This window comes from Schistocerca piceifrons, chromosome 1 (assembly GCF_021461385.2).
Source record: "Schistocerca piceifrons isolate TAMUIC-IGC-003096 chromosome 1, iqSchPice1.1, whole genome shotgun sequence".
Taxonomy (NCBI): Eukaryota; Metazoa; Arthropoda; class Insecta; order Orthoptera; family Acrididae; genus Schistocerca; species Schistocerca piceifrons.
The window spans coordinates 853,789,608-853,815,673 of NC_060138.1; the positions used below are offsets into that span (position 1 = coordinate 853,789,608).

General features: G+C 41.4%; 1 protein-coding gene across 1 annotated transcript in view; it reads right to left on the reverse strand.

Annotated features, from left to right (window-relative positions):
• Nucleotides 1–26,066, reverse strand: part of LOC124715667 (clustered mitochondria protein homolog) — a 382,421-nt gene that overhangs the window by 107,098 nt on the left and 249,257 nt on the right. The window contains exons 2-4 of the mRNA XM_047243113.1: nucleotides 5,134–5,789; nucleotides 4,780–4,998; nucleotides 392–545 (exon numbers count right to left, since the gene is read on the reverse strand). Coding sequence (XP_047099069.1) covers nucleotides 392–545; nucleotides 4,780–4,998; nucleotides 5,134–5,789 — 1,029 coding nt within the window. The remainder of the gene's footprint in view (nucleotides 1–391; nucleotides 546–4,779; nucleotides 4,999–5,133; nucleotides 5,790–26,066) is intronic.

Consider the following 26,066-nt stretch of genomic DNA (forward strand, 5'->3'; position numbering starts at 1 on the left):
GAGGAAGGGGGTGAGATGATCAATGAACTATTTCCTGGCGATCACGTGTGTGCAAATAGTCCTCGAAATATCCTTCTACCAGCTGCTAACAGCCATCTTCGACGTGGAACAGTTGTACGGGTACAGAGTCTAACGGCACTCTAATTGTAGGAATTAGTAGTTATTTGCTTGATCCACAGAAGGACTCCTTATTGTCTTGATTGCTTTGAAGAGTGTGTTACTGCTGGTGGTTTATTGTAGTTTTCATAATAAATAAGGTGGCAAAACAAGTTGGTTCTCGCTCTGTAGACTTAGCAGTTTTAACATTTTGTTTCCCATAATTAAGGACACTACTGTCAGGATTTTCTACTGCTTACTAGTAGTTTTTAGCACACATATCAGCTTTACTTACCCAAGATATCACCCTGTGTTACAACATTGAGGAATGAGAGAGAACTGCAATCAACACCATTATAAGCATCTGCAGGATCTAGGGATTTTAGTAGATCCCTAACATGTCTTACATGTATCCTTGCTTCCCTCATAGTATATGGTTCTTCAACAACCTGTAGGAAGGATAGCAGAATCTGTTACACAGGTGAAGTGCTATTTTAGAAATATGTTAGTTTTTATTATTTAATGTTACTGCTTGAGCAGCTGTATTGGGCACATATGGTTCTATGTCCTTTCACTCAGCAAGCATATTGGTGCACTGTAGAATTAAAATATCAATCAAAGGTGATCATATACAATGCAAATATAATCCAGGTCACTCTTAACAATAGAAGGAACAGTAAGGTCATATTACACTATCTGTAAATGTATATTTTCCATTTAACATACCTATACTCTTATTCTCTCAATAGTACTAGTTTGTGTTGGACTAGCTTTGGAACAGATGTAGGTCAAGTTCAGAAAATAACGCTGTGCTGTGTACATTCATGCTCAGAAAAAACAGAACACCTTTAATGACTAGAGAGAATGTTAATATTCACAGGACATGTACATTAGTATGTTGTGCACAAATGATTAGCATTTCAGTCACCTCAGTTCAGCATGTGTTCTGTTGCCTAGTAGGCACAGGATCCACCATGGTCCCTGATAACTTGTTCCATGCATAAAGGCATCAACTCATATAGCACTAACGGTGTCCTGCGGTGTGGCCATCACGCTGCATTCATCTGTTTCCAAAGTTCACTTCTGATGGTTGGCATTGTCTCACAGCCCTGCACCCATCATTTCAATACTCCACACATTTTCGATTGGCAACTAGTCTGGTGATCTGGCAGACCAGGGCAAAGGGCCAACATCTTGTGACACCAAGAAGGCACACGTTCATGCAGCTGCAAGTGGTCGTGCACTGTCTTGCTGAAAAATGGCATCTGGGGCGTTGTGCAGAAAGGGTATGCTACAGGTTGCAGAGTGTCATTCACATAGGTCAAACTGGTCGTAGTGCCCTGGACATGCACCAACTGTGATTTATGGTTGTATCCAATAGCATCCCACAACATAAGGCCTTGAGCTGGTGCTGTATGTTTTGTGTGAATGCAGTCACTGTGATGCCACTCCTCCTGTCCGAGACGAACCAAAATGTGGCCATCATTTTCAAACAAACAGAACCTGTATTCATCTGAAAACACTATCTGATGCCATTCCTATCCCCAGTATCATCGTTCCACACACCATTGCCATCTAGAATATTTCAGCACACTCATCAAAAGTAGGTGGGGAAGTGGATGACGCATACATAGCTCACGGTTGGTTGATTTGGGGGAGGGGACCAAACAACAAGGTTATCGGTTCCATCAGATTACAGAAGGATCCCTGATAGTGTACTCTTACGACGTGTTATGAGGTGTTGAGCTTCTGGGAAGGGGGGATGGTCTGGGTTGTGTGACCTGACCCATCTCGTGATGTTCTATGACCTTCTGCGAAGAATTCTGTACACACCTGTTGTACAAAACACTTCATCCCACACGAGCAACAATTTCCCACCGGTACAGTTCGCGCATATACAGGGTGTTTCAAAAATGACCGGTATATTTGAAACGGCAATAAAAACTAAACGAGCAGCGATAGAAATACACCGTTTGTTGCAATATGCTTGGGACAACAGTACATTTTCAGGCAGACAAACTTTCGAAATTACAGTAGTTACAATTTTCAACAACAGATGGCGCTGCGGTCTGGGAAACTCTATAGTACGATATTTTCCACATATCCACCATGCGTAGCAATAATATGGCGTAGTCTCTGAATGAAATTACCCGAAACCTTTGACAACGTGTCTGGCGGAATGGCTTCACATGCAGATGAGATGTACTGCTTCAGCTGTTCAATTGTTTCTGGATTCTGGCGGTACGCCTGGTCTTTCAAGTGTCCCCACAAAAAGAAGTCACAGGGGTTCATGTCTGGCAAATAGGGAGGCCAATCCACGCCACCTCCTGTATGTTTCGGATAGCCCAAAGCAATCACACGATCATCGAAATTAAAGACGTCGGCCGTGCGATGTGGCCGGGCACCATCTTGCATAAACCACGAGGTGTTCGCAGTGTCGTCTAAGGCAGTTTGTACCGCCACAAATTCACGAAGAATGTCCAGATAGCGTGATGCAGTAGTCGTTTCGGATCTGAAAAATGGGCCAATGATTCCTTTGGAAGAAATGGCGGCCTAGACCAGTACTTTTTGAGGATGCAGGGACGATGGGACTGCAACATGGGGCTTTTCGGTTCCCCATATGCGCCAGTTCTGTTTATTGACGAAGCCGTCCAGGTAAAAATAAGCTTCGTCAGTAAACCAAATGCTGCCCACATGCATATCACCGTCATCAATCCTGCGCACTATATCGTTAGCGAATGTCTCTCGTGCAGCAATGGTAGTGGCGCTGAGGGGTTGCCGCGTTTGAATTTTGCATGGATAGAGGTGTAAACTCTGGCGCATGAGACGATACGTGGACGTTGGCGTCATTTGGACCGCAGCTGCAACACGGCGAACGGAAACCCGAGGCCGCTGTTGGATCACCTGCTGCACTAGCTGCGCGTTACCCTCTGTGGTTGCTGTACGCGGTCGCCCTACCTTTCCAGCACGTTCATCCGTCACGTTCCCAGTCCGTTGAGATTTTTCAAACAGATCCTTTATTGTATCGCTTTTCGGTCCTTTGGTTACATTAAACCTCCGTTGAAAACTTCGTCTTGTTGCAACAACACTGTGTTCTAGGCGGTGGAATTCCAACACCAGAAAAATCCTCTGTTCTAAGGAATAAACCATGTTGTCTACAGCACACTTGCACGTTGTGAACAGCACATGCTTACAGCAGAAAGACGACGTACAGAATGGCGCACCCACAGACTGCGTTGTCTTCTATATCGTTCACATCACTTGCAGCGCCATCTGTTGTTGAAAATTGTAACTACTGTAATTTCGAAAGTTTGTCCACCTGAAAATGTACTGTTGTCCCAAGCATATTGCAACAAACGGTGTATTTCTATCGCTGCTCGTTTAGTTTTTATTGCTGTTTCAAATATACCGGTCATTTTTGAAACACCCTGTATCTGCGAGGCCTCCTGCAGGTCTGCTGAAGTCACTCTGATGCATTACCTTCAGATTATACTGACGAGAGCCACAGGCACATTTCACCAGTTGGTGGTGCCGCAATATCTATGTTGACCTTGCATCTGCTTGATGAAATGGTTCAAAAGCTAATGATTTCTGCAGCATGTACTAATGTACATATGTATATCCTCCTTATTTATGAACGACCTATCTAGTTGTTCAAGGTGTTCTGTTTTTTCTGAACATGAATGTATTTCAGGAAGAACGTGAGATGAAAATGACAGTCACAAATGAAAATGTCAGGAAGTCATCTGTACTTTTTTAAAGAATGTTACATGGGCATAACCAGTTAAATCATAAAACTTTTATAACCACATTTAGATATTTATATAAATTAGAGTTCTTTGATCAAAGATTAGTCATAGGAGGGGGGCTGCAATTAAGTTAATACCACAAATACTTCAACAATATGTTCAGGTTTTCAACATTTTCATTTAAGACAGACAAGAACATTAAAAATAAATGAGTCAATCCACTACGGGGTGTAGCAATGCATTAACTGCACTGCTTCATGTAGATATCACTTCAGACACTTGTTGTAATAATGCCAGTTGGCAGGAAATAACATTTAATAAATGCACTCTTGTAGAGACATGGTCTACATCTGGAGAAAAGTGGACACAGCCTCCTTTACCGTATTTGCTGCCAGGAACAATCTCTGAAATTCATGTCTACAATTTTTACTCACTTTGTGCATTAGGTCAAAGAAGATATTTAATTTGCTCCACTTTATGTCATTCTCTGTCTCGTAATGATCACAAAATAAACTTGACTGCAATGTATTTATGGAAAAGCACTATCAACAGATTACGGTACTGCCATAAATGAGTAGTTCAGCACAGTACAACATGTTACTGCTTGATGTTGCAAAATCTGTCTCATTTGGTACAGTCTCAAAGTTTTATAAACTTGGATACAAAACTGGTGTGCTAAAGCTGGTGCCCCTGTATTGGGTGGAGGGAGAGAGACTGAACAGTGTTGCATTGGTATAGCAACAGAATCACAACCAGAACCATATGGAGTGATTTGCAAAGAACAGAAGGTTATTTAGGTTCAACATCACACAAAAAAGACAAAAAGGAAAAAAAGGAAAGTTACATAGATAAAATTTTAGTAATGTCATGCAATGAAATAATTTTAGTGACCACTGATAAAGAAATAAGAACATGTAAAATATTAAATGCTCACCCTAATAACAGACCCTTCTTTGAGACCCTCAACATTCTTCAGCTCAGCAAAATTGTCCAGTGCATTACCATCCAGTTGCAAGGAAAAGCAGGTACGGTGGCATGTGTCCTCACGGTCCATGAGTAGCTGGTGAATCTCTTGAACCAGTTCCATACTTGATACCTGAATATCAAATGGCTCTGAGCCTGGACTTGCAATCTTAACTGTGAACCCCATGTCCTGTAAAACAGAAACAATTTATCACTGCCGTACAATTTTATGAATTTTATTTACAGATATAAATAGTCCCCTTTTGTCACAGTACTGTCATAATCAACAACAAATTAACTATGAATATCCTGAATAACCACTCACCTGTATAAAGACAACTTCTGGATCATCTTTGTCTTTATCCTTGTCCTTTTCCTTCTCTTCATCATCCTTTTCCTTCTCTTCATCATCCTTTTCTTTCTTTTCGTCATCTCGCTCTTTTTCCTTCTCCTTATCAGTTACTGTTTTCTCTTTGCTTTTATCCTTGTCCTTGGGTTTCGATTTCTCTTTGCTTTGTTCCTCATCTTTATTCTTATCTTTTTCTCTCTCTCTAGCAGCTTCATCTTTTTCCATCGTCTCATTATCTTTATCGTCATCATTGTCTTTTACTTTCTGCCTGAATTTATCTACATCATCCTTTTCCTTCTCTTCACAGTTAGCCTTCACCTTCTCTTTGGTCACCTGTTCATCATTATTTTTCAGTTTCTCTTTGTCTTTCTCTTCACTGTGTGTCTCTGACACCCTACCACTAATAGTCTCATCAATTGATGGATGTCCATTGGATAATTTCTCTTTTTGTTGCTCCTCTGACAGCAACCCATTTTTGGTCACTGACTGTTTGTCCTTAGATTTTTCAGGCTCCTCATCTTCAGCATGCCCATTGGTGAGAACAGGCTCTGGTCCCCTTTCACCGTTCAGCTGTTGTTCTCTCATCTTGCTACCAGAACTCTGGGGTCCATTGGCAACATTTCCTTGTGCACCTGCAATTAGATAGATGATATATAACACTGAGTGACTGTTCACAACAAAGCAAATAAAAGATAGTTAACTTCTTTTGCACTCTTACACACTAAGGATCTAACACAGGTGCGAAACATCCATCAGTTTTAGTTACTTAACTGAGAAAATGAATCCCTATCATTCTTTCCCCCTGCACATTCTAGAGGAACCTGTAAGTGTCATTTGCAATATGTATGTGCATACAATATGACTATAGTTTGTAGCTCTTATGTTTGAGTAAGCAATCATGAAATGAATATAGTTTATATTAACACTCATCATTTTTGAAATCATAATGAAAATGTGAGTGAAATAAAATAGAGAAAACCTAACTGGGATAGAATATTAGCATTAATCAGAATTCTAGAATAGCAAAGTGCTGCATTTCGGTTTGCCTTAATGATGAGCTTAAACAAACTCAGAGCAGAAAAATTATACACATTTAATGCTACGAGAGAGGCTTTGGTACATATGAATCTTAGTATCTGTACTGCACAAAGTGAAGTCATATCACATTTCTGTTGGAATGATTACACTATAAGTACGTGATTGAGAATGCTGTTGTGGAATATCTGGCTCATAATAACACCAGAAAATTAAAGTTAAAGCAGAAGAGAATATGAATTACTAATCAGTCGATTAGCCAAATTGGAGTAGCAGTAGATTTCCAGACAGACAGCAGAGCAAAGTGCAGCAGCAGCAGCAGCAGCAGAAGAAGAAGAAGATGATGATGAAGAACATAGTTTGTGCACAGACTATACATAGTTTAGTGGTACTCTTACATGCTTCTGAGTAGAAGCAAACAGCATCTGTTTACTTATCTGTGTTTAGTAGTGTTGTTTATTTTATTTTAACAATTTGTGTATCTTTCCACCATCTGTGTAGTGCAGGTTAAGTTTGTAGTGTTGTTTTCCACCATTCTAACTACAAGCACAATTTGAATCAAGTTATGTGGCCTTTGTATCTTGTTTCCTCTTTCTCAATTAGTTTCTGAGTGGTCAGCAAATTTATTCATGATCATAAAGTATTTTCAATATCAAGAAATACATAGGGACTGTGCCTGTTGTGTGCAGACCCAAGCTAGAAGTTACACTGGCCACTGTTGAAAGGCTTGAATGCCGTGCCAATATTGGAGCACCAGTGGAATAAGCTGCAACACCTTTGGTGCTGTTGGAATCCTCTGGCAACCACAATATTACTGTGTTTTCCAATGTGCATCATCCAAATAGTTTGCACTTACTCTAGGGTGAGTGGCAGACTATGGTAATTTGCATATCTCTAGGCTGAAAGCAGAATTGGGAACTGGCTGTACAGCTGCCTTAGCAACACACTTGAGGTGCAGCACAGGGTTGACAAAATATCTGGACACATTGGATGCCTCACAGCTGTACTTCTGCCAGTACCTCGTCTCCTACCTTCCAAACCTTACAGAAGCTCTCGTGAGAAGAAAGCGTCCGTAAAGTTTGGAAGGTAGGAGACGAGGTACTGGCAGAAGTACAGCTGTGAGGACGGGGCACGAGTCGTGCTTGGTTAGCTCAGTTGGTAGAGCACTTGCCCAGGAAAGGCAAAGGTCCCGAGTTCGAGTCTTGGTCCGGCACACAGTTTTAATCTGCCAGGAAGTTTTATATCAGCACACACTTTGCTGCAGAATGAAAATCTCATTCTGCCAGCTTTACAACTGATGTCAGAAGAGTATCGTACCTGTCGATGATTACTTTGAAGACCAGTATAGATATTTTGTTTGTAACTCGTTTCCCTTTATTTTCTAGGACTGTTCACTGAACTTTGCAGACACCTTGTATTTCGAACAATACAAATGACAGTGGTTAACTACAAACCAACATAAAGACATGTACAATAACTAGGGTGCTCAAAAATATCTTAATTATGAGCCTTTTTGTTGTATCTGACCCCACAAGCAATAAAAGTGCTTGGTATATCATTGCTGAATTGTAGTAAACTAAGACTGAAACTTCTGTCAACTTTAATACGACACTCCCTAAAATTAACAGCTCCTGTAGTTTATCAGTTCATTAGATTTACATCATTCATCTTTAGAGCATAACAGTGATCACGTCGAACTCCTATTATAGGTTTCTGATGTGCATTGTAGAGGGTAAAATGAAATGAATAGCAAGTTGGCTAAATCATCAACGGGGGAGAGGGTTGGGGAGATATTCAGCGTTACCGGTGTGCAGAACAACGAAATTTTCGCGGTTGAAGGTTAACAGCGCAAATTGGGGTTAAAAATTTCAGGACAGCAGAAATCTACCACAGTAAGGATGACAAATGGTAGACAAACGCGCAATGAAGGAGACCATGGAATTCTCCGTAACAGCGACAGGATGCAGTAGTCAAGAACCTATTAGAAGGTTTTCACGTCTTCCGCGCTATCGCTGAGAATGACGTAGAGTAGCGGAGGGCGCCACTTAAACGTGGGGACGCACCTGTCGCAGAGCGTCGGTTATCGGTTGTATAACACGGGCCGAGATAAAACTGTGAAAAGGCGGTTTGGAGGCGGGCATCCACTACTATCAGCAACATTCCCCGGCACGCACCAAATCGAGCACGCAGTCCAAGTTCTAGATATCCGGCCCCAGTGCAAAAGTCTTCATCTAAAATGCTTAGCGAGACATTTATCAAAATTTCCAACGTAGAGCAAACGCTCCATCTCAATGGTGGATACACAAACCATAACAAAGACAAACCACATCACAAGTATTACCAACAAAGCGTGCCCGGTGAGCAATGGTCATTTGTTGATTATCCAAGAAAGTTTGGTTTCACGTCGCTACCTGCTTATTCTGAACTTCTCTACAACACTACCTTCTTACTTTTTTTCCTTCCTGGCTTTATATTTCCTTCGTTAACAGTTAAAAAGTTTAATTTCTGTTACTTTGGTACGAGGCTAATTTGGGTACGTTATAGCCTCTGTACATAGAACGTGTATGTTTTTATCTTAATTAATTAAATCTTTCAAGTCTGTAGAATTCCAATTGTAAAATTTTAATCGAATTTTTCCTATCAGTTTTTATAGTCTTCTTAATTAATCCACTTTTCCCGGTTATTTATTCTAAGGGTCAGTACATACTGAGTAGTTACCGTCTTTGCCCTTTTTACATACGATGTAAAAATAGATCTATATATAGACTACAATTTTCATTGTATTTCTTATAGTTACACGGCAAATCAGAAATCTAGCATCTAATCGCAAATATGTGATATTAATTTACAATTTCTCCAAGTTGCAGAGCAGCAAATGTACAAGAACATCTAACAACAACAATTTCAAATACGTCGTCTCCCCTCCCCTGCTTGTATCCTTCCCATCTCGTTGAGGTTTAACTGATAAAGTAAATAATAACAATAGCAATAATAACAGAAACAAAGATTCTACAACAGCCAGCCCTGCTCATTTGGGCACGGAAAGAAGTTCACAGAACCATTACCTATGATAGTAGTTACTGACGAGGGAGTGAGCCCCGAATAGAAATTTATGCTGCACGAGTGAATGACGTAAATGTCTGAAGAAGATGAACTTCCTCAGTTCTAAAATTTGTAGAGACTGAAACGTCAGCAGTATGTACGTGTGCTGAATGGCTGGCAGCTGGCCAGCTGGTCTTTTCCACGCCGTTCTCTAACAGCTTTGCAACGATCACAATGACTTGTTCTCTGCAACATAATTTGGAGATATATATCGATGTGGTCTTCACTATGGTTGTCATTCTCTGATGCAAAATAATCAATGTTCGCCACTACTAATCCTTTTCTCGTGAGTCAGCTACAGAAGTGATTTATCAGTAAAGAACTTTTATTGTTAATTTGAAGCACTCATTTATTTTTTAGGTGACATAAAACTACATGTTAAGTAGGACAGAGTGACGCATCCCCGGGCCCGCACGTTATTGTGAAAGCAGTGGAGAGTGATACTTGGGTATAGAATACTACAGATACTGGTTGTCGTCTTATGTGCTTTCTTCTAGCTCAGTATCCACCTGTTTGATTTTAAACCGATTTACCAAAGCCAAAGATATAGCTGTTGCTGTTCCTCGAAACGCATTACAGATTCTCCGAATACTCGCTGGGTGCTTTGTGTGTTATAAAATAGATGCTAGTTAACAAATTTTTTCACATTTGGAAGCAAGGGGGGGGGGGGGGGGAGAGAGAGAGAGAGAGAGAGAGAGAGAGAGAGAGAGAGTGTGAGTGAGTGAGTGAGTGTGTGTGTGTGTGTGTGTGTGTGTGTGTGTGTGTGTGTGTGGGGGGGGGGGGGATAGTTTCACGGTGAATGACGAAACATTTTAGATTTCGAGACAAATGATTCTGTTGCACTTGTTACTAGCCATTATCCATCAATTCCACCATTTTACAAACTGATAATGAACTGATAGGTTGTTTGTCTTTCTGTGGTGGGGGAGAATTTGAGTTCGGCTACGAAGATATTTTTTTTCCTTTTCTTCTAGCTGCTCCCTTTCTGCGCTTGATTTTCTTCTAAATCTTGCCACTGTCACTACCACTACTGCATCCGTTTGCACTACGTATCTGCATGATTACCTGAAGTTCTTTCTCAATCTCATCCAACGGTAATTTCAAAACTACGTATATCATAGATTTGAAGAGGGTGGCGTCTTGTACCTTCAGGGATAACAATACTTAGCATTTACGATCACATTTGTTGGTTTTATACCTCCCGTTAGTTTCATTTTACGTAATTACGAGATCCAAAAAGTATACTTCTCTCTTGTTAGAGCTTCACAATAAACTTTGGTACACGACACTTACTTGTCGCCACCTTTATTTCATTGTAATTACTTCTATGTAATAAAATTTCACCCTAATATCTTCCACAACTCTTTATGTACGGGTAGAATTAATTTCTGGATCATTTATTTTAAAAAAACTGCTATTGTTTTAGATAAATCCGTTGCAATATGAACACAGCACAAGAGAACCGTAAAATTGGTCAGCCTGTTCCATGTCCGCTTTTCGAAAACAATGTTTCTACATTTCAAGCGTGGGACCAGTTAACATCATATTCTTGATAAGGCGTCTGTGGTACCAATAGCGAAGTTTAGTTAGAAAAAAGAAACTGGACGATTCTGCACATTTTAATGGCAACGAATGAAAGCTGTGTTTCTCGTGAAGAAACTTGTACAAGTAGAAATGAGCCAAGGGCCGTTGTCAAGAGGTGCGTGGTACAGGTCGACGATGTACAGATATGAAGTTAGTTGAGTGGCACAATCGAGACAATTAGTGGTATGTGGCTGCTTTAACCACATGTCATGTTTATTCAAGAGCTACTTCAAAAAATTGATAAGGATCCCCTATAAGATTAACGAATGTTTACGATTCTTTGCACAACACTTCTCGACCTCACTCTCGTCGTAAAGGCGTAACGAAACCTTCTTGAAAGGTTGGCGAGTTGTCAGGTAAAATCGAGATTTATTGAATTTACAGGGAATGTCCGGTAACTTTCAAAGAATTCTGAAAGACCCAAGGCTAGGGGGAGTTTAGCAGAAGTAGATTTTGTCGTTTTGTTACAAATCACCCCGAGAATCTGCTTAGGAAACAGTTGTGGAGTCGCGGAAGGAAGCATATTGCATTGTTGTAATGTGTGTTGCTCTGAATGCCAGCCGACTTCTGCTATCTTCTTTGGCAACCCTAGGTTCTTTGATTCCAGGTTTTTTTCCCATTGAGTGATAGCGAGGACCATTGACTATCGTAAGCGTGATAATTTTGTCACAGGTGATAAACCACGCAAATTTTTTATGTAAAAATATAAATACGTAGCCATATCTGAGTACGGATCCATATCTGAGTGCATATGTTATGCAGATAAACATTAATTACCCAGGCTTCGGTTGTTTTCCACTAATATCACTGCAAAGTTGATAATGTGTTACCAGTCCCATGCTTTCAGCCACCGATTGCAATAGTGTAATTAGATTAGGAAATGAGACACAAAGTAGTAAAGGAGTTTTGCTATTTGGGGAGCAAAATAACTGATGATGGTCGAAGTAGAGAGGATATAAAATGTAGACTGGCAATGGTACGGAAAGCGTTTCTGAATAAGGAAAATTTGTTAACATCGAGTATAGATTTAAATGTCAGGAAGTTGTTTCTGAAAGTATTTGTATGGAGTGTAGCCATGTATGGAAGTGGAACATGGACGATAAATAGACAAGAAGAGAATAGAAGCTTTCGAAATGTGGTGCTACAGAAGAATGCTGAAGATTAGATGGGTAGATCACATAACTAATGAGGAAGTATTGAATAGGATTGGGGAGAAGAGAAGTTTGTGGCACAACTTGACCAGAAGAAGGGATCGGTTGGTAGGACATGTTCTGAGACATCGAGGGATCACCAATTTAGTATTGGAGGGCAGCGTGGAGGGTAAAAATCGTAGAGAGAGACCAAGAGATGAATACACTAAGCAGATTCAGAAGGATGTAGGCTGCAGCAGGTACTGGAAGATTAAGAAGCTTGCACAGGATAGAGTAGCATGGAGAGCTGCATCAAACCAGTCTCAGGACTGAAGACCACGACAACAACAACAACAACAACAACAACAACAAGGAGTGTCTAGTTTTTAACACGATGTATTATTGTTATTGAAGTCTATTGGCATTTACACCCTGATAACAGTTCAATACGTGTTCCAGCGAAGATTCCTCATATACTTGATGTCATTTCGCAATGACAGGGCATGGCACGGAGTAGTCACGAACAACGGTAACAAAGGAGTTTTCATGGGCAACAATAACTTACAACTTGCGGAATTTTTGATAAAATTGTAAATCCTAACCGAACTTTAATCACTAATAAATGAAGTGATAACGCAAAAACTTTCATTTGCAACTGAATTGTGCAGAAACTACGTCGAGAAACCTCCATCTGCCAGATACTTTATAGTAAGGACAAACGAACACATACAACAAAAAACTGCGCCAGGGAACTTCGGACTGCCAGACCTGAATACCCTAGAAATCTTAGGCAAATATCTCGATTATAATCTCTCTATAATAAAATCTACTTTCGACAAGTAACTGCAAGTTTTGTCTTCCTATCTGCCTCTTAATCTATTGTCCTACCACAGATAGCAGGTTGACTACTGCGCCCCACTTTCTGGCATTACACAGCAGAAATTCTGAAAAATGTCGCGACAGAAACCGCTTCAGTGAGTGGTGCCCGAGCGTCCGCTTGGGCGGCCAGCAGTGAACCGCGCCATTGTCCTTGGTCGTGTTCCTGTTCCGAGCACCCCACCTCCGCGCACTGTGTTTCCTCTCGATGGCGCCAGGCGGCAGTGTGTATAGTCACTCCATGGGAAAACTGCAAAGATTTTATAGAAGGGGGCAATCAAATTCCTAATAGGAACAGACACCCAACGGGCCACCGAGTTTGCTCAGCTTCCGCAAGACTGCAGTACGAATGTATGTACGTTTACCTGACTGCTATGTATTTAACACTTAAGCGCTTGGCAGAGTGTTGATCGAACAACTTTCAGACTATTCCTCCACTGTGAGAAAAATGAACATCTAAAGCTTTCCGCGCGAGCTCTGATTTTATGACGGTCATTTCTCCCAGTGTATGTGGGAATCAACAGAATAATTTGGTGACTAAAATATCGTGAAAAGATTCCGTCACAACGAGGAACACCTTTGTTTTAATGACTGCCTTCCCAACTCAAGGATCATATTTGTGACAAACTCACTCTTTTTCGCGATAAAATGAAACGAGTTGCTTTTCTCTGAACTTTTTCGACATCCTCAGTCAGTCCGATCTGGTAAGGATCTCATACCGCGCAGCAATATTCTAGAACTGGACGGACAAATGTAATGTAGCCAGTCTCTTTAGGTGATCTTACTACAAGCTAAACAGTTTGTCCACACCTTTTATTGCACCCACCCAAATCACGCACGTTGTGAGATTAAGTGGAAAGCGATCTGGTGTGGAAACCTGAGAGTCACTAAATGCTCCCGAATGTGTAAAGATGTCCAGGGAATATTTTGCAGCTAGCTACTGATAGTGTACAACAGCCTTTAACAATATAATGGTGGTTGTAGTAGGAATTTACACATTATGTAGAAGACGAGGAGGAGGAGATTGGTGTTAACGTCCTATCGACAACGAGGTCATTAGGAATGGAGCACAAGCTCGGATTAGGGGAGGATGGGGAAGGAAAGGTACCTGTATGTCGGTCAGACTGTCCGCACTATTGAACAGCACCGCAAAGAACATAAAAGGTGTTTCCGCCCACGCTATCCAGAAAAATCACCTGTAGCGGAGCATGCACAGGAAAACGGACACCGAACTGCATTCGACGATACTACTATTAATAAACGGACCCACGGCTTCTGGTATAGCGTAGTAAATGAGGCAATACAGATCAAAACAGCGGACAACACCCTCAATAAAGATGGTGGATTGCACCTGAGTAAGGCCTGGGATCTATGATTGGGGAGTTGAAGGAGGCAGGACTGGGCACCAGTGACGTCACTGCGACTGTATAAGCAAGGAAGCAGCATTCAGATGAGTCAACCACCTGACACTGGCAGAGATCTCTGCCGAAAGCTCATGGGCGGATTGAAACGCGAGAATATTTTATTAATGGTGTGCCATAGATTGAAACAATTTTCCGAAAGTCTTCAAAACAATACTTCAGTTCCGGAAAATACTGAGAACATACGAATCGATTGAGACGTGTGACGAAAAAAATGGCGGCGGAGCTTATCAGCCAACCAGTCTGGTGCGAATTTCACGAATGCCTTCTCTCTACGTCTCTGCGTCTATGCTCTCTAGCCGAGTGTACATGTAGATGTAGACGAAAGCAACATAACTCAATAAGACTGAAATGCGGTGTTTACATGACAATACTGTGTGCAAGCTACAAACCGAAACGAAACTCGTATTTCAGTGTCGATATTTGCGACAGGACCTTGAGAAATCTGTTTGCGCAAAACCGGATTTGGAGACCGGTAAATGGAGTGAGAACGTGCCCGGCCGGCACTTCCTGGGCCGCGCGGTGCCGTACACCGTCCAGCACCGGCCGGAGTCAATTAACGCAGCGGAGCGCAGTGCGAGTCGTAAACACTGGCTCTGACGCAACAGGCGGGCCACCGCTGCCCCACTGACGCGCTCCGTGACAAACGGCGACATTCGCGGACGCGCGACTGTAGATGCTTCGCCAGCTCACCTCGCGATTCTACTAGAAATACTGCACCCTGCAATGATACAAGGGTGTTCATGAAATAATGTCCCAGTTATAAATTTAACAGTATCAACTGTAAACCATGGCAGAGTACTGGTTCAAGGTCACATTCAAAAAGTAACTCTGGCAGTTTTCGGTAAACGCATGCGCGACTACTGCTTCGTTTTTCTTCCTCTTGCAGCGCCACACACTCAGTGTGGTTTGCTACGAGTGAATCCGTAGTTTCAGTTCAATGTGCGTTCCGTTTATTATAATTTAACTAGCTGTGTAACGCGGCTACGATCGCATGTCAGTAAAATGAAATAACACGTGAGATGGCTTTATTGGCCGGGAGACCCCGTTCCGGGAGTTTTTTTTTTTTCTCTCTTCATTTTGTTCAGTATTGTTCGTTGCGTTTGGTCTAGGCGGACGTCACAAGACACCCGTTCAAGTTGATCGTTGATTCCTTTCGTCAGTTTTTTTTTTTTTTTTTTTTTTTTTCTTCTTCAGAGGGCGAGCAGCCCTCTGACCGAACACGCTTTTTTTCATTTTGTTCGTTGTTGACCGTTGTGTTTGGTCGCGGACGTCACATGACATCCCTTCAAGTTCTTTGTTGATCCTTTCACTCAGTTTTTTATTGCAAAGGCCAACCAGCTCTTCGACCGAACACGCTGAGCTACCGCGCCGGCAAGTAGTTCGGGCACTTGGCGCAAGTCTTTTTATTGAATCCCACTTCAGCGACTTGCGAGTCGATGATGTTAGAATTTTGACGAAGAGGCACACACACACACACACACACACACACACACACACACACACAGCAGCAGCAGCCAGCCATGCTGATCACTCAAACGGTGGCGGACAATTAAAGTATAATACCAGTGAAACTTGGACCTTCTTTTACGGACACCGTGTATAACTAATATACTGTATTCTCAACCTCGTCATGTTTTTCCGGCAAGGAATTGTTACATCAGTGGCAGGCACTAAAACCTCGTAATTCCATTTTGTTAGTTTTGCACGTGAAGCAAAAACAGTTTTTTAAAAAATAAAGTGATATAGGAAGTTGCTAAATGTGTAGCTGTATAGTAGAAGCTTAGTTATTGACAAATTAGAAAAATCCATACATTTTCAAACCTCTGATTATTGAGTTACAGGTTACTGGACTTATGAGTTTTCACAGAGACATGGGGTTACGAGGTTTTCATTGCCTACCATAGATATGACACTGCCGTAGAGCTGATTCCTTTTATTTGCGCTCATTAGCACTTTACACGAAGCATGAGCTCTTCAAGAGTACGACTGTAGAGTAGGAATCTATATGTAGTAATCAGATGAGCAAAAAGAAATTTCGTCGCCAATGAACATTACCTCCAAAGTCAGGTGACTATTGTATGGCATGAAGTTCATAAGCACTCTACAGATTTTGTCAGTACACTGCTATTACAGAGACATATCATTCAAAGATACGGTTTTTACTTTTTGATGGGGAGGGGGGGTGGATGATTTGGAGATCTGTGTAAGCCGCAGGAAAGGACTCTGTCATATGTAAATCTTACCTGCACATGTAAGTACAATAGCACGAAAATTTTATAGCTTCAACGGATTGACTGAAAGCACAGTACCAAATTTATCTAGCTCTTGTCTCGTAAATACATGGCCTCAGATTCGCATAAATTAACCCTTCGATATTAACTCTCTATTACACAGAGTCTTATGCTGTTCAATACACACACCGTCTCTAACATTTTAACTATAATTAGACCTTCGAGGTACTTAATCTATGACGAATAACTTTCCCTCCTTCGACGTACGAGGGTTGGAATTTTAACAGTGGCAACTAATTATTTACAATGTATACAAAATAGATACACGTCTCGAAGTTTTACAGTTCTTCAAAGCAGCCACCAGCATTGTATATAACTCACTGCCAGCGATATTGAAGTCATAGATACTCTTAGCAGCGTCGGTTGCATTGATTGTTTGAGTGGAGCGGTCTATTGCCTGGCGAGTCTCTGGAACAGTTCTCAAGCGAATGCTACGAAATGCTTCCTCCAATTTAGGAATCAAAGTCACACGGGCTTAAGTCAGCGTGGTGGGTGATACAGCACTTCCGAGCCTCATCGCGAGCAAATCAGTCACAGCCTGCGTCATAAGCGCCCGAACGTTGATTGGCGAGTCGTACAGAAAATGTCGCCGCTTCTTTCTCTTAGCTGGTCGCGGGCTGTGTTCCAAAAACGAACGACTCAGAGAAAGAAGCGGCGACATTTTCTGCAGGGCCCGCCAATCATTTTACAAGAAAATGCTCGGGCGCATATGGAGCAGGTTGTGACTAATTTGTTGGATCAATGGGGCTGGGATGTGCTGTACCACCTCCGACATTCTCTGAACTTACGCCCTTGTGACTTCAACTTGATACCTAAGTCGAAGGACGCATTTCATAGCATTCGCTCCAGAATTGTTAGAGATTCGTCGGGCAATGGATCGCTCCACTTTAACTATCAACATAACTGGCAATACTGGGGGGATCATACTATTTCTAAATCGCTGGCAAAGGGTTACACATATTAGTGGTGACTACTTTGAAAGACAGTAAGACTTAAAAAACATATCTGTTTTGTATAAGATGTAAATAAATAGTTTTCAGTGTTAAAATTCCAATGCTCGTATTTTTCATCCGCCTGAACAGCTGCGAGGTCAGCGCGGTGGGATTGCTAACCGTAAACGCCGGGTTTCGATTTCCGGCCGGGCCAGAGATTTTCTCCACTCGGGGACTGGGTAGTGTGTTATCCGTTCGTTCGAATTGTCACTACTGACATTCCACTATTCAGACAGCGCGGTCTTATGCGCCTCACCACAGTTCGCGCGGCTCCCTCCCGTCACAGGTTCGACTCCTCCCCAGGCATGGGTGTATGTCTTGTCCTTAGTGTAATTTAGTTTAAGTTAGATTAAGTAGTATGTAAGCCTAGGGACCGATGACCTCAGCAGTTTGGTCCCACAGGAACTTGTCATAAATTTTCCACTATTCAGACGGCTGTGTGGGGCACTTCCCAAAAAGTCAATAAATTAAAAACATACGTATTTCTACTTGCACCAGTAACTCAGCTATTCACCATTGCTGTTACTTATAAATACATGGACAAGAATAGAGCAAACTTACATTGTATAAAAATAGCAAACAAATTTAATATTAAAGTTTCAGCCTTAGCGTAAAATGTGACACAGCACTATAATATTTCGGTTCGATTTCGACGCCATGCGCGGTACATTATACGCATTTCACAGCTATTCCTACTCTATGGTCAGACTGAAAAGGCTAACTTGCGCATATTCGCACAGTCCTTTAGAAAGTACTAACTCCTCGTGAATATGGCAAAGGTGGCCGTCGAACTTAACATTCCTATTGAACACAAGCAAAATTACGGAACGCCGTCACAACATGAGTAACGGCGACCTCAGCGAAGACCGTAGAGGCACTTCGAACTATATATTTCTGTCTTCAGAAACTAGGTAAGACTAAAAATGCACGTAATTTATTGTGGAATGCGTAGGGGTTGTGAGACCGTGGGTAAATAAAATTCATACTTACGTAAAGTAGTGCACTTTTATTTTATGATATTAGCTTTACCACAAAGTAGCAGACGATGTCTGTAATATCGAGATGGCACGCTGATCAGAGAGAAAGAAGACGAACAAGCACATAGGTACTGTTTAAAATAGGGTGACCAAACGTCCCGGAAAACCGGGATTGTCCCGGTTTTCATCCCTGTGTGTCCGGTGTCCTGAAAATTTGTTTCGGGACGCTCGAAAGTCCCGGAATTCAGTTTTTAAATACATTTCGTGAAACTTTCTCAAATTTTTGGGATTTCGCTATATTAAAGGAAATAAAACACAAGAAATTAATATATTTTAGCTTATTTGTCCAAAACCTTCATTGTCCCTACTAGTAATCACAGTAACAGTATTGATACACTCAAGCAATAATTTACTTTGAGCGGTACTTTGGCCAACAAGTAGTAAGTTGTATTATTGTAACAGAGTTATGAAACCGTCCGGCCACTTACACACTCATTGTCAGAACAGTGTAGTAGTTGATGTTTTGTCAGACAAACTGCAATAGTTTTTTCTCATATTTACGGTCATCGCCGGTGTTTGATTGGATGTTACTGAAGAGAGTGCCAAAATGGGAAAGTGTTGAAGAGACTGTTTCTTATTTGAAGAGTAAAGAGATTGAAATCGATGATTCCATTCTCTTTGATCAGTTCGGCATACTGACAAATTTTGTTGAAGAAAGTCTTCACAAGTGGAATGATGATGAAAAAAAAAGCACCATTGGAATGTCATGAGAAGTGGAGGAGTTTTTTTAAAAGCTGTGACTGTCTTCAGCACTACTCTGAGTTGGTAATAATTGCAAGGTATTTATTTGTAATCCCAGCCCATAATGCCAATGTGGAAAGAATATTTTCGTTCATGAATATCCAGTGGACTAATGAAAGAAACAGAATGGAGGTGGACTCTATTGAAGCAATCTTGCAGATCCTGAACAACTACAAAATGGATTGTGCCGAGTTTTATCACTGTTTCTCAAAGAACAAAGACATGATCAAGAAGGCTGGAGGCAGTGAAAAATACGCTTTTCTCCAAGGGCAGTCCAATTCCATCTACAAGTGCTCAGTAATATCAAAGCTTATGTTAATATTAATTGATTACAAGTTGAATGGCTGTAAAATTTTGTAAAATCATAATACATTGCTTTATTACTGTATACGTTTATTAAATGTCATTAATTATACAGATAATCTAGATTATATCAATCTTTTGTATCCTGTTATTAGTTATAATAATCGGGTTAACAAAATGTATCAACAAAACATTAATATTTAAAATTAAGAAACCTGGGTACATGTGGAATGAGGTGTCCGTTGGCACCCGGGTGAATGTGTCCCGGTTTTCACCAAAAATAATTTGGTCACCCTAGTTTAAAAGGTTCCACTCCGATTCTATGGAACCAAGGACAGAAGTAGAAATGCCAGCAAAAGCAGCTCTTACCTCCCTAAATTGGACGTTACACGTCAAAAGCACAGTGTGTCTATTATCTCACCTTGTGAAATTTTTAGTGTTCCTTAACTTACTAAACTACAGAGGGACACCTATGACTAAGTCTCTGAAGTCTTGGGAAACTGGTATACAATGGTGATTGCTCTCAGTTATAAACAGTTTGTAGTATAATAATTTGATTTCACTTTTCTGAAGTAGAAAGCTTCGGTTGCATTTACCTATATTTTAATACCTCCTAGTGGAATGGTATAATAGCCGAAACACTTTTCTCGAATGGCAAACTTTTATTTCTTGCCGTCAAAAGCTACCTTTAAACCTAGTTGTCAGAGCTACTATTCGACAAAGCAAACCACAGACTAGGCCGTACCGGAAACTGGAACATATGACGGTACATAGCCACATTAAAGTTCGACGTTGCGCGCGTTAGAAACCTCGCGGTGCAAGCACACAAAGTGATTTCGGAAAATACGTTCGCGAACAACAGCAATGACTTGCTGGCAACGTCATTAAATTTATTGTGATCTTTCAGGTTTTGTTGGCTTGATGCTTCCGGCTACTATACCGCCGAACTGATGTTTCCATTTTATGCACAACACTTCCGACGGCCGGCCGACCAACACTTCGACAACCGACATAGTTGTTGTCTTCTGGTGCTCCGAGTTGTGATGTTATATGTACTAACTACCTAGACTCCAACAGTCGGCACCCAAGATGTGTCCTATTGATTGTATGGGTAAATCTGTAATTTGTTTGAATAAATGTCTAATTAGCCAGAAATTAAGAAATTTGCGAAAACTTGCCAGCTTTCATCGAACAGAATATTGTAGCGTTTCTCCTCTAAGATAAGAAGGCGTTCCAGCAGCGACGGGTATACTAACCACGCGCCTTGTTTGCGGAAGGTTGTATGTTTAATTAACCGCAAAGGTAAATACTGGCAAATTACACTTTATTCTTCCCTAGAAAATCCGTGGAGGCTTGCTTACCTCTCTCTTCTAAAGCTCTCTGTATGTTCCCTGCGAATTTCTTCGCTGTAGACAGTGGTTCTTAATAAGCGATTTGAAGACGGTGAATTTTGGTGTGGCTTTAAGGAATGCTACTACGATGCTACAATTAAGTCTGGATGCATGGGATGCCATCTTGTGGCGTTCGTACCACATTCCTACACACATTTATTAAATTTTTGTTGCTATGCTTTATGTACTTTATAGGAATATTTTATTACGGGAGAGTAGCAAGTAGGTAGGATCACAAGGCAGACTCACAGAACGACGCAACAGATGGTCACAAAGCGTGGGAAAGACCGGGCGAACAAGAGGCGTGTCTTACTGGAACTGAGAGACAGTAAGGATTCAGCTAAAACGCTGGGCGTCAAGGAGCGGACCTTTTATTTATATAAGTGCTTTAATATTAATATACAGTTCCAATCGTGCCGATGACATAACTTGCAGTGGCAACTCGTTAACAATAATTTGTATATCAATCAATTCATCAAGAAATGCTAATTACACATTTTAGTTACCAGTGCTTACTGATGGGAAAGATGGATCAATCAGGTGCGCCCTGAAAGGGCAGAGGCCAAACTGTAATATAGCATAGCAGTTTACGATTGGTTTTCGAGGTAGCAACACGCGAGCTAGTGATTTAAGTGCAACTCCACGTAAAGACGGAATTGTTATAGTTGCCTCGGAAAACATATTTGTTCTATCTCATACGGATTCTAAGATCGTGTGAAGCATTTTTGTGACTTTGGCAGTGTTCAGGAACTAATGATCACGGTACTCCCTGTTCTCTGTCGTCGCTTATGACAACTCAGCCTATCCTTATCGCTCCGCCACACACTGTCCATATAGCTACAACAGCGTAAGCTGTTTGATACGATATAATAAATCATGGGCCTGAAAGTGGCATAAACGCCACAACATGACTTCAACTCTGAGGAAAAACAATGTCTCGTTTCAAAAGGTGTCAGATTAATGAGTCACGTGCGATCGAAACAGCTGTTTTAAAAAAGTCGTGATACAACAAATTTTTACGGAAAATGAAGCATCCGATTTAATCCTACAACACTAACGGGGGAAAACGTTACATTGTAACTAAACCATCGTAAATTTTATTCAACGGAAATCATAATTTATAGTTTATGCGCTGTTGATTACAATTATAATGTCTCGAATAGTATTTACTAACAATACCAGATTGGCAGGAACCTGGAATTGGTACCATCTGTATCGTAAATTTTATGAAGGTTTAGTGATCTTGAGTTAAGGTAGTCAGAAGTGTGTTCAGACAAAACGTGATTCATACTCTTGCCGCAGTCATAGCGTGCCCGGAATATTCTCGAAAGAAAGGTCGTGGTCAGTATTTAACTGCTGCGCTATGCAGCTCATAAGCGCATTGACTCACAGCATGCGACAGCTCTCCACTTGCAAGAATATCGGAACGTGCACTGTCACTATCTCTCCGTCCCTGGTCCCCTGGCGTAAACACAACGGTGTGGCCACCACCCTGGCCAGGTCTTATGTTCGCTTCGCTGAATAAATAAATGACCTCGATACTTATAAGTAGAAGATGATCGATCGTTCCCTAACATCTGAAACATAGTTCTTTGTGAGGTTTCCCGCTATTTGCGGCCCTGTTGCGCTGTTGACTGGTTCGTATCGCTCACATTGCGTCACCCGGCAGCCTGTTTATCCGTTATAACGCTTGTAATCAGCCAGGGCCACCGAGGGCGGGGTGGGGGCAAAGCCTGCCGAGACGTCACTGGATATGATGTGTCTACACTGGGACGGCTGCAACGCGCCGGTGGCGGGTCCTGGGTCGTGGGTCTGAATAGGATTACAACGAATATGGCAATATTTCCACACTTCAGTTGATAACAGAGTGCGTTAAAACGATCCTAGTGTCAACATATTCGAAACGGCACCCGAGTCTCACTCGTGAACGGGCTTGACCAAGACCCAAGTGAGGACCGGGACGCAGTCTCGAAAGGGTTAACCTTATGATAGAACAAGTCATCCACAAGCATAGAATCACCTGCCACTTGGCACGTCTTTGCCTATCGATAGGTTATGGCGGTCGATGGGTTGCTTGTCAAGCACCGCTGCGAGGACGGTGGCAGTAGCCGGGTTGTTTTCAACATTAGGGATCGTGGAGCGGTAGCAAGAAAGTGCGGGCTGTATGTGGGGCAGGAAGTAACGGCACGTGTGTATGAGAAGTGGGGCTAGGACAATCAGTGTTCAGTGACTGCCGTGAAAATTTGCAATGATTACTGTCGTTGAGTCGATGGAGATTTTGAGTCACTGCCATCACAGAAGAACGAAGCCCGTGTAACATGGACATGATGGTATGTTTCAGATGGAACGTTGTAGACAGGAGCAGCTCGGTGTTCAGTATTATGGATGGGCCGAGTCAAGGGACTTATGTCGTAAGCCTTCTGAGTAATTCCGTACTGAATGGAATTTCCTACTCTAAGGTGATTATTCACTGCTTGTTGTCACTGTTTTGCCGCAAACTCTTGGGCAGATGGTCTTTGACCTGTGGCCTGTTAAGCATTACAGAACTCACATTACGCGATAGACGATATTGGTGATTGTTTAGTTGTCAGGTTAGTGCGTATATTGTGGTGCGAGTATAAAATCCACAGTACGGTGATGTGGTGATTGTGTTGCAGTGCATTTTTGGTACGAAATTATTTTCACTTGACTGCGGAGTGCTAACCGTCTCATCGGACCTCACGAGGATTTCTCTGTATCTTGCTAAGTAGCACGAGCTATATTGTATAGTACCTGTGTTTCAGTCGAACTTTATGTATGGTAACTACCAGTTATCTATGTGGACAGTGAACAGTAAGGCCCAAACAAAAACGGCGGTTAGATAAGTGGAAATGTACCACGCTGGTGACGAAAGAAGAAACTGAATGAGCCACTTTGCCGACGGTCGCAAGTTACGTAACTGTTTTGTTTCTGTATGTCCTAAATTAATGTGCTTTTAAATTTATTAATGAATGAATTACATTACAGTTTGGATTTTAGTACTGCTATTATTGGTATCAGATTGTAGTTATTATATTACTGGCATCAAATAAAAATTTTCGAACAACAGTGCAGGGGCACCCTCTGTAGAAAATTGTAATATAGAGATGTATAGGCATAGAACGGCTGGCAGTACATGAAAGGTTCACACAAAAATCTGTTTTGGAATAATTCTCATCTGGGCTCGTTTTGGAGCCATATATGTACCGTCAGTATTAAGGGACTGTTGTTTTGGCTACGATATGTGGGATAATTTGTGTGTCTGGAAATAAGCTTTACAGAACCTGTGTGGAGTTGCTTTCGAATTTAGATGGAGCTGAAACATCGTGAACTCTAACGTCTTTCTGTAACGCCTTGTTGCCCATAAACGTTTCTTGCTCCAGAATCTGATTTTATTATGTTTACTAAGAATGTTTTGGTAACATACTCGATAAATATAATATTGATGTTTTAATACATGTCATACTGTACTCATTTTCTGAAGTTAATTTAAATAGTTTAAGTTCCATGGTAGAATCATTATTGCAATCACTTGAAAACACTGCCACATTACCCTCATTTACAGGTCTAATGATGTCATTGTCACTGAAATCGTGCTCAGAATAATACAAACATTTATTCACACTGTCATCCGGATCTTCTTTCTTTCTAGAAAGATCCGTATAATCATCGTCAATAGCCTCTCTAAGTATTTCAGATTGGCTCATTTCTTTTCGTTTTCTGAATAGGGCCATCTCTAATACCAGGGGGAACTTCAATATGGAAGTAGTAACTACTTGAAATATAAAAACAGTCGAAACGCTAAATAAGCGAACAGTACATTTAGGCCGTCATGTCTGATGCATTGACTGGTATCTACTCTTAAATAAACGAAGTAACTAAAATATATCACAACAGATGACATCTACAGACAGCGTGCAGAAAACAAGAATTATCTCGAGATCCATCCGTAACGGAGGGCGCGCGAAACACGAATAATCTCGGGATCCGTCCGCAATGCCAAAAAGGCAGAATACCTTTCGCTAGTGACGTCAAAGGTGACGTCGTCTACGAAGATACGTGAGGGCTGAACGATGCTCGAAAGGCGGCTTAGAAGCTGAACCACCGACGTATATCAACCGATAGTTTTATTTCACACAGCGGTATACGAAATTGAAGTCCACATATTATGAAAAAATCGCTTCTCCGAGGAAAAAATATAGTTTGCTGCTGCTGCTGCTTCTTTTCTTCTTAGAATGAACAAAAGTGTCATGGTAGTGAATAAACATCAGAGAATAAGCAAGTTGTTACCACTGCTAGAACAAAACTGTGTGAAGCAGGTCGTTAAACCATACTGTTTCTTTTCCGAAAGTATGAAATGTTTCCTAATGTTAAGGCACCGTTAAGACATTCTTAGATAATTAACGGACACGATCGCTACTGATAAGCAAAGCTTTTCGAAAAAAGCTTCTGAAATTATTTTATCGGTGGCACAAGAACGACTGCACCTTGTTCACATTACAAGCACTCAAAACGATGTCTTACATAAAGTAGACGGCTCAAATAACTAGACAGTTTTTTTTCCGAAAATCGAGAAAGAGTATTAATAGATCACTTTTTTTTGGAGGGGGGGGGGAAGGGGGGAGGAAGGTACTAATTTCTCATGACTATTGTCGCCTGCACATGATTTAATCTGGCGTTATTAAACTTAGAAGGAAACAACAACAACTTGATCCCACATTTTCAGGATAAACACCCCCCCCCCCCCCACACACACACACACACACACACACACACACACACACACACACACACACACACACACACACACACACGCGCAAGGTATCATCACGAGGAAATGATCCCGGGCGAAGATTGGTGCATAATTCTTGTAGTACGCAGTTGAACACGAGGAAATGATCCCGGGCGAAGATTGGTGCATAATTCTTGTAGTACGCAGTTAAAACCTGCTGGAAGTACAGCTTTTAAACTTCTGAGCGCACCGT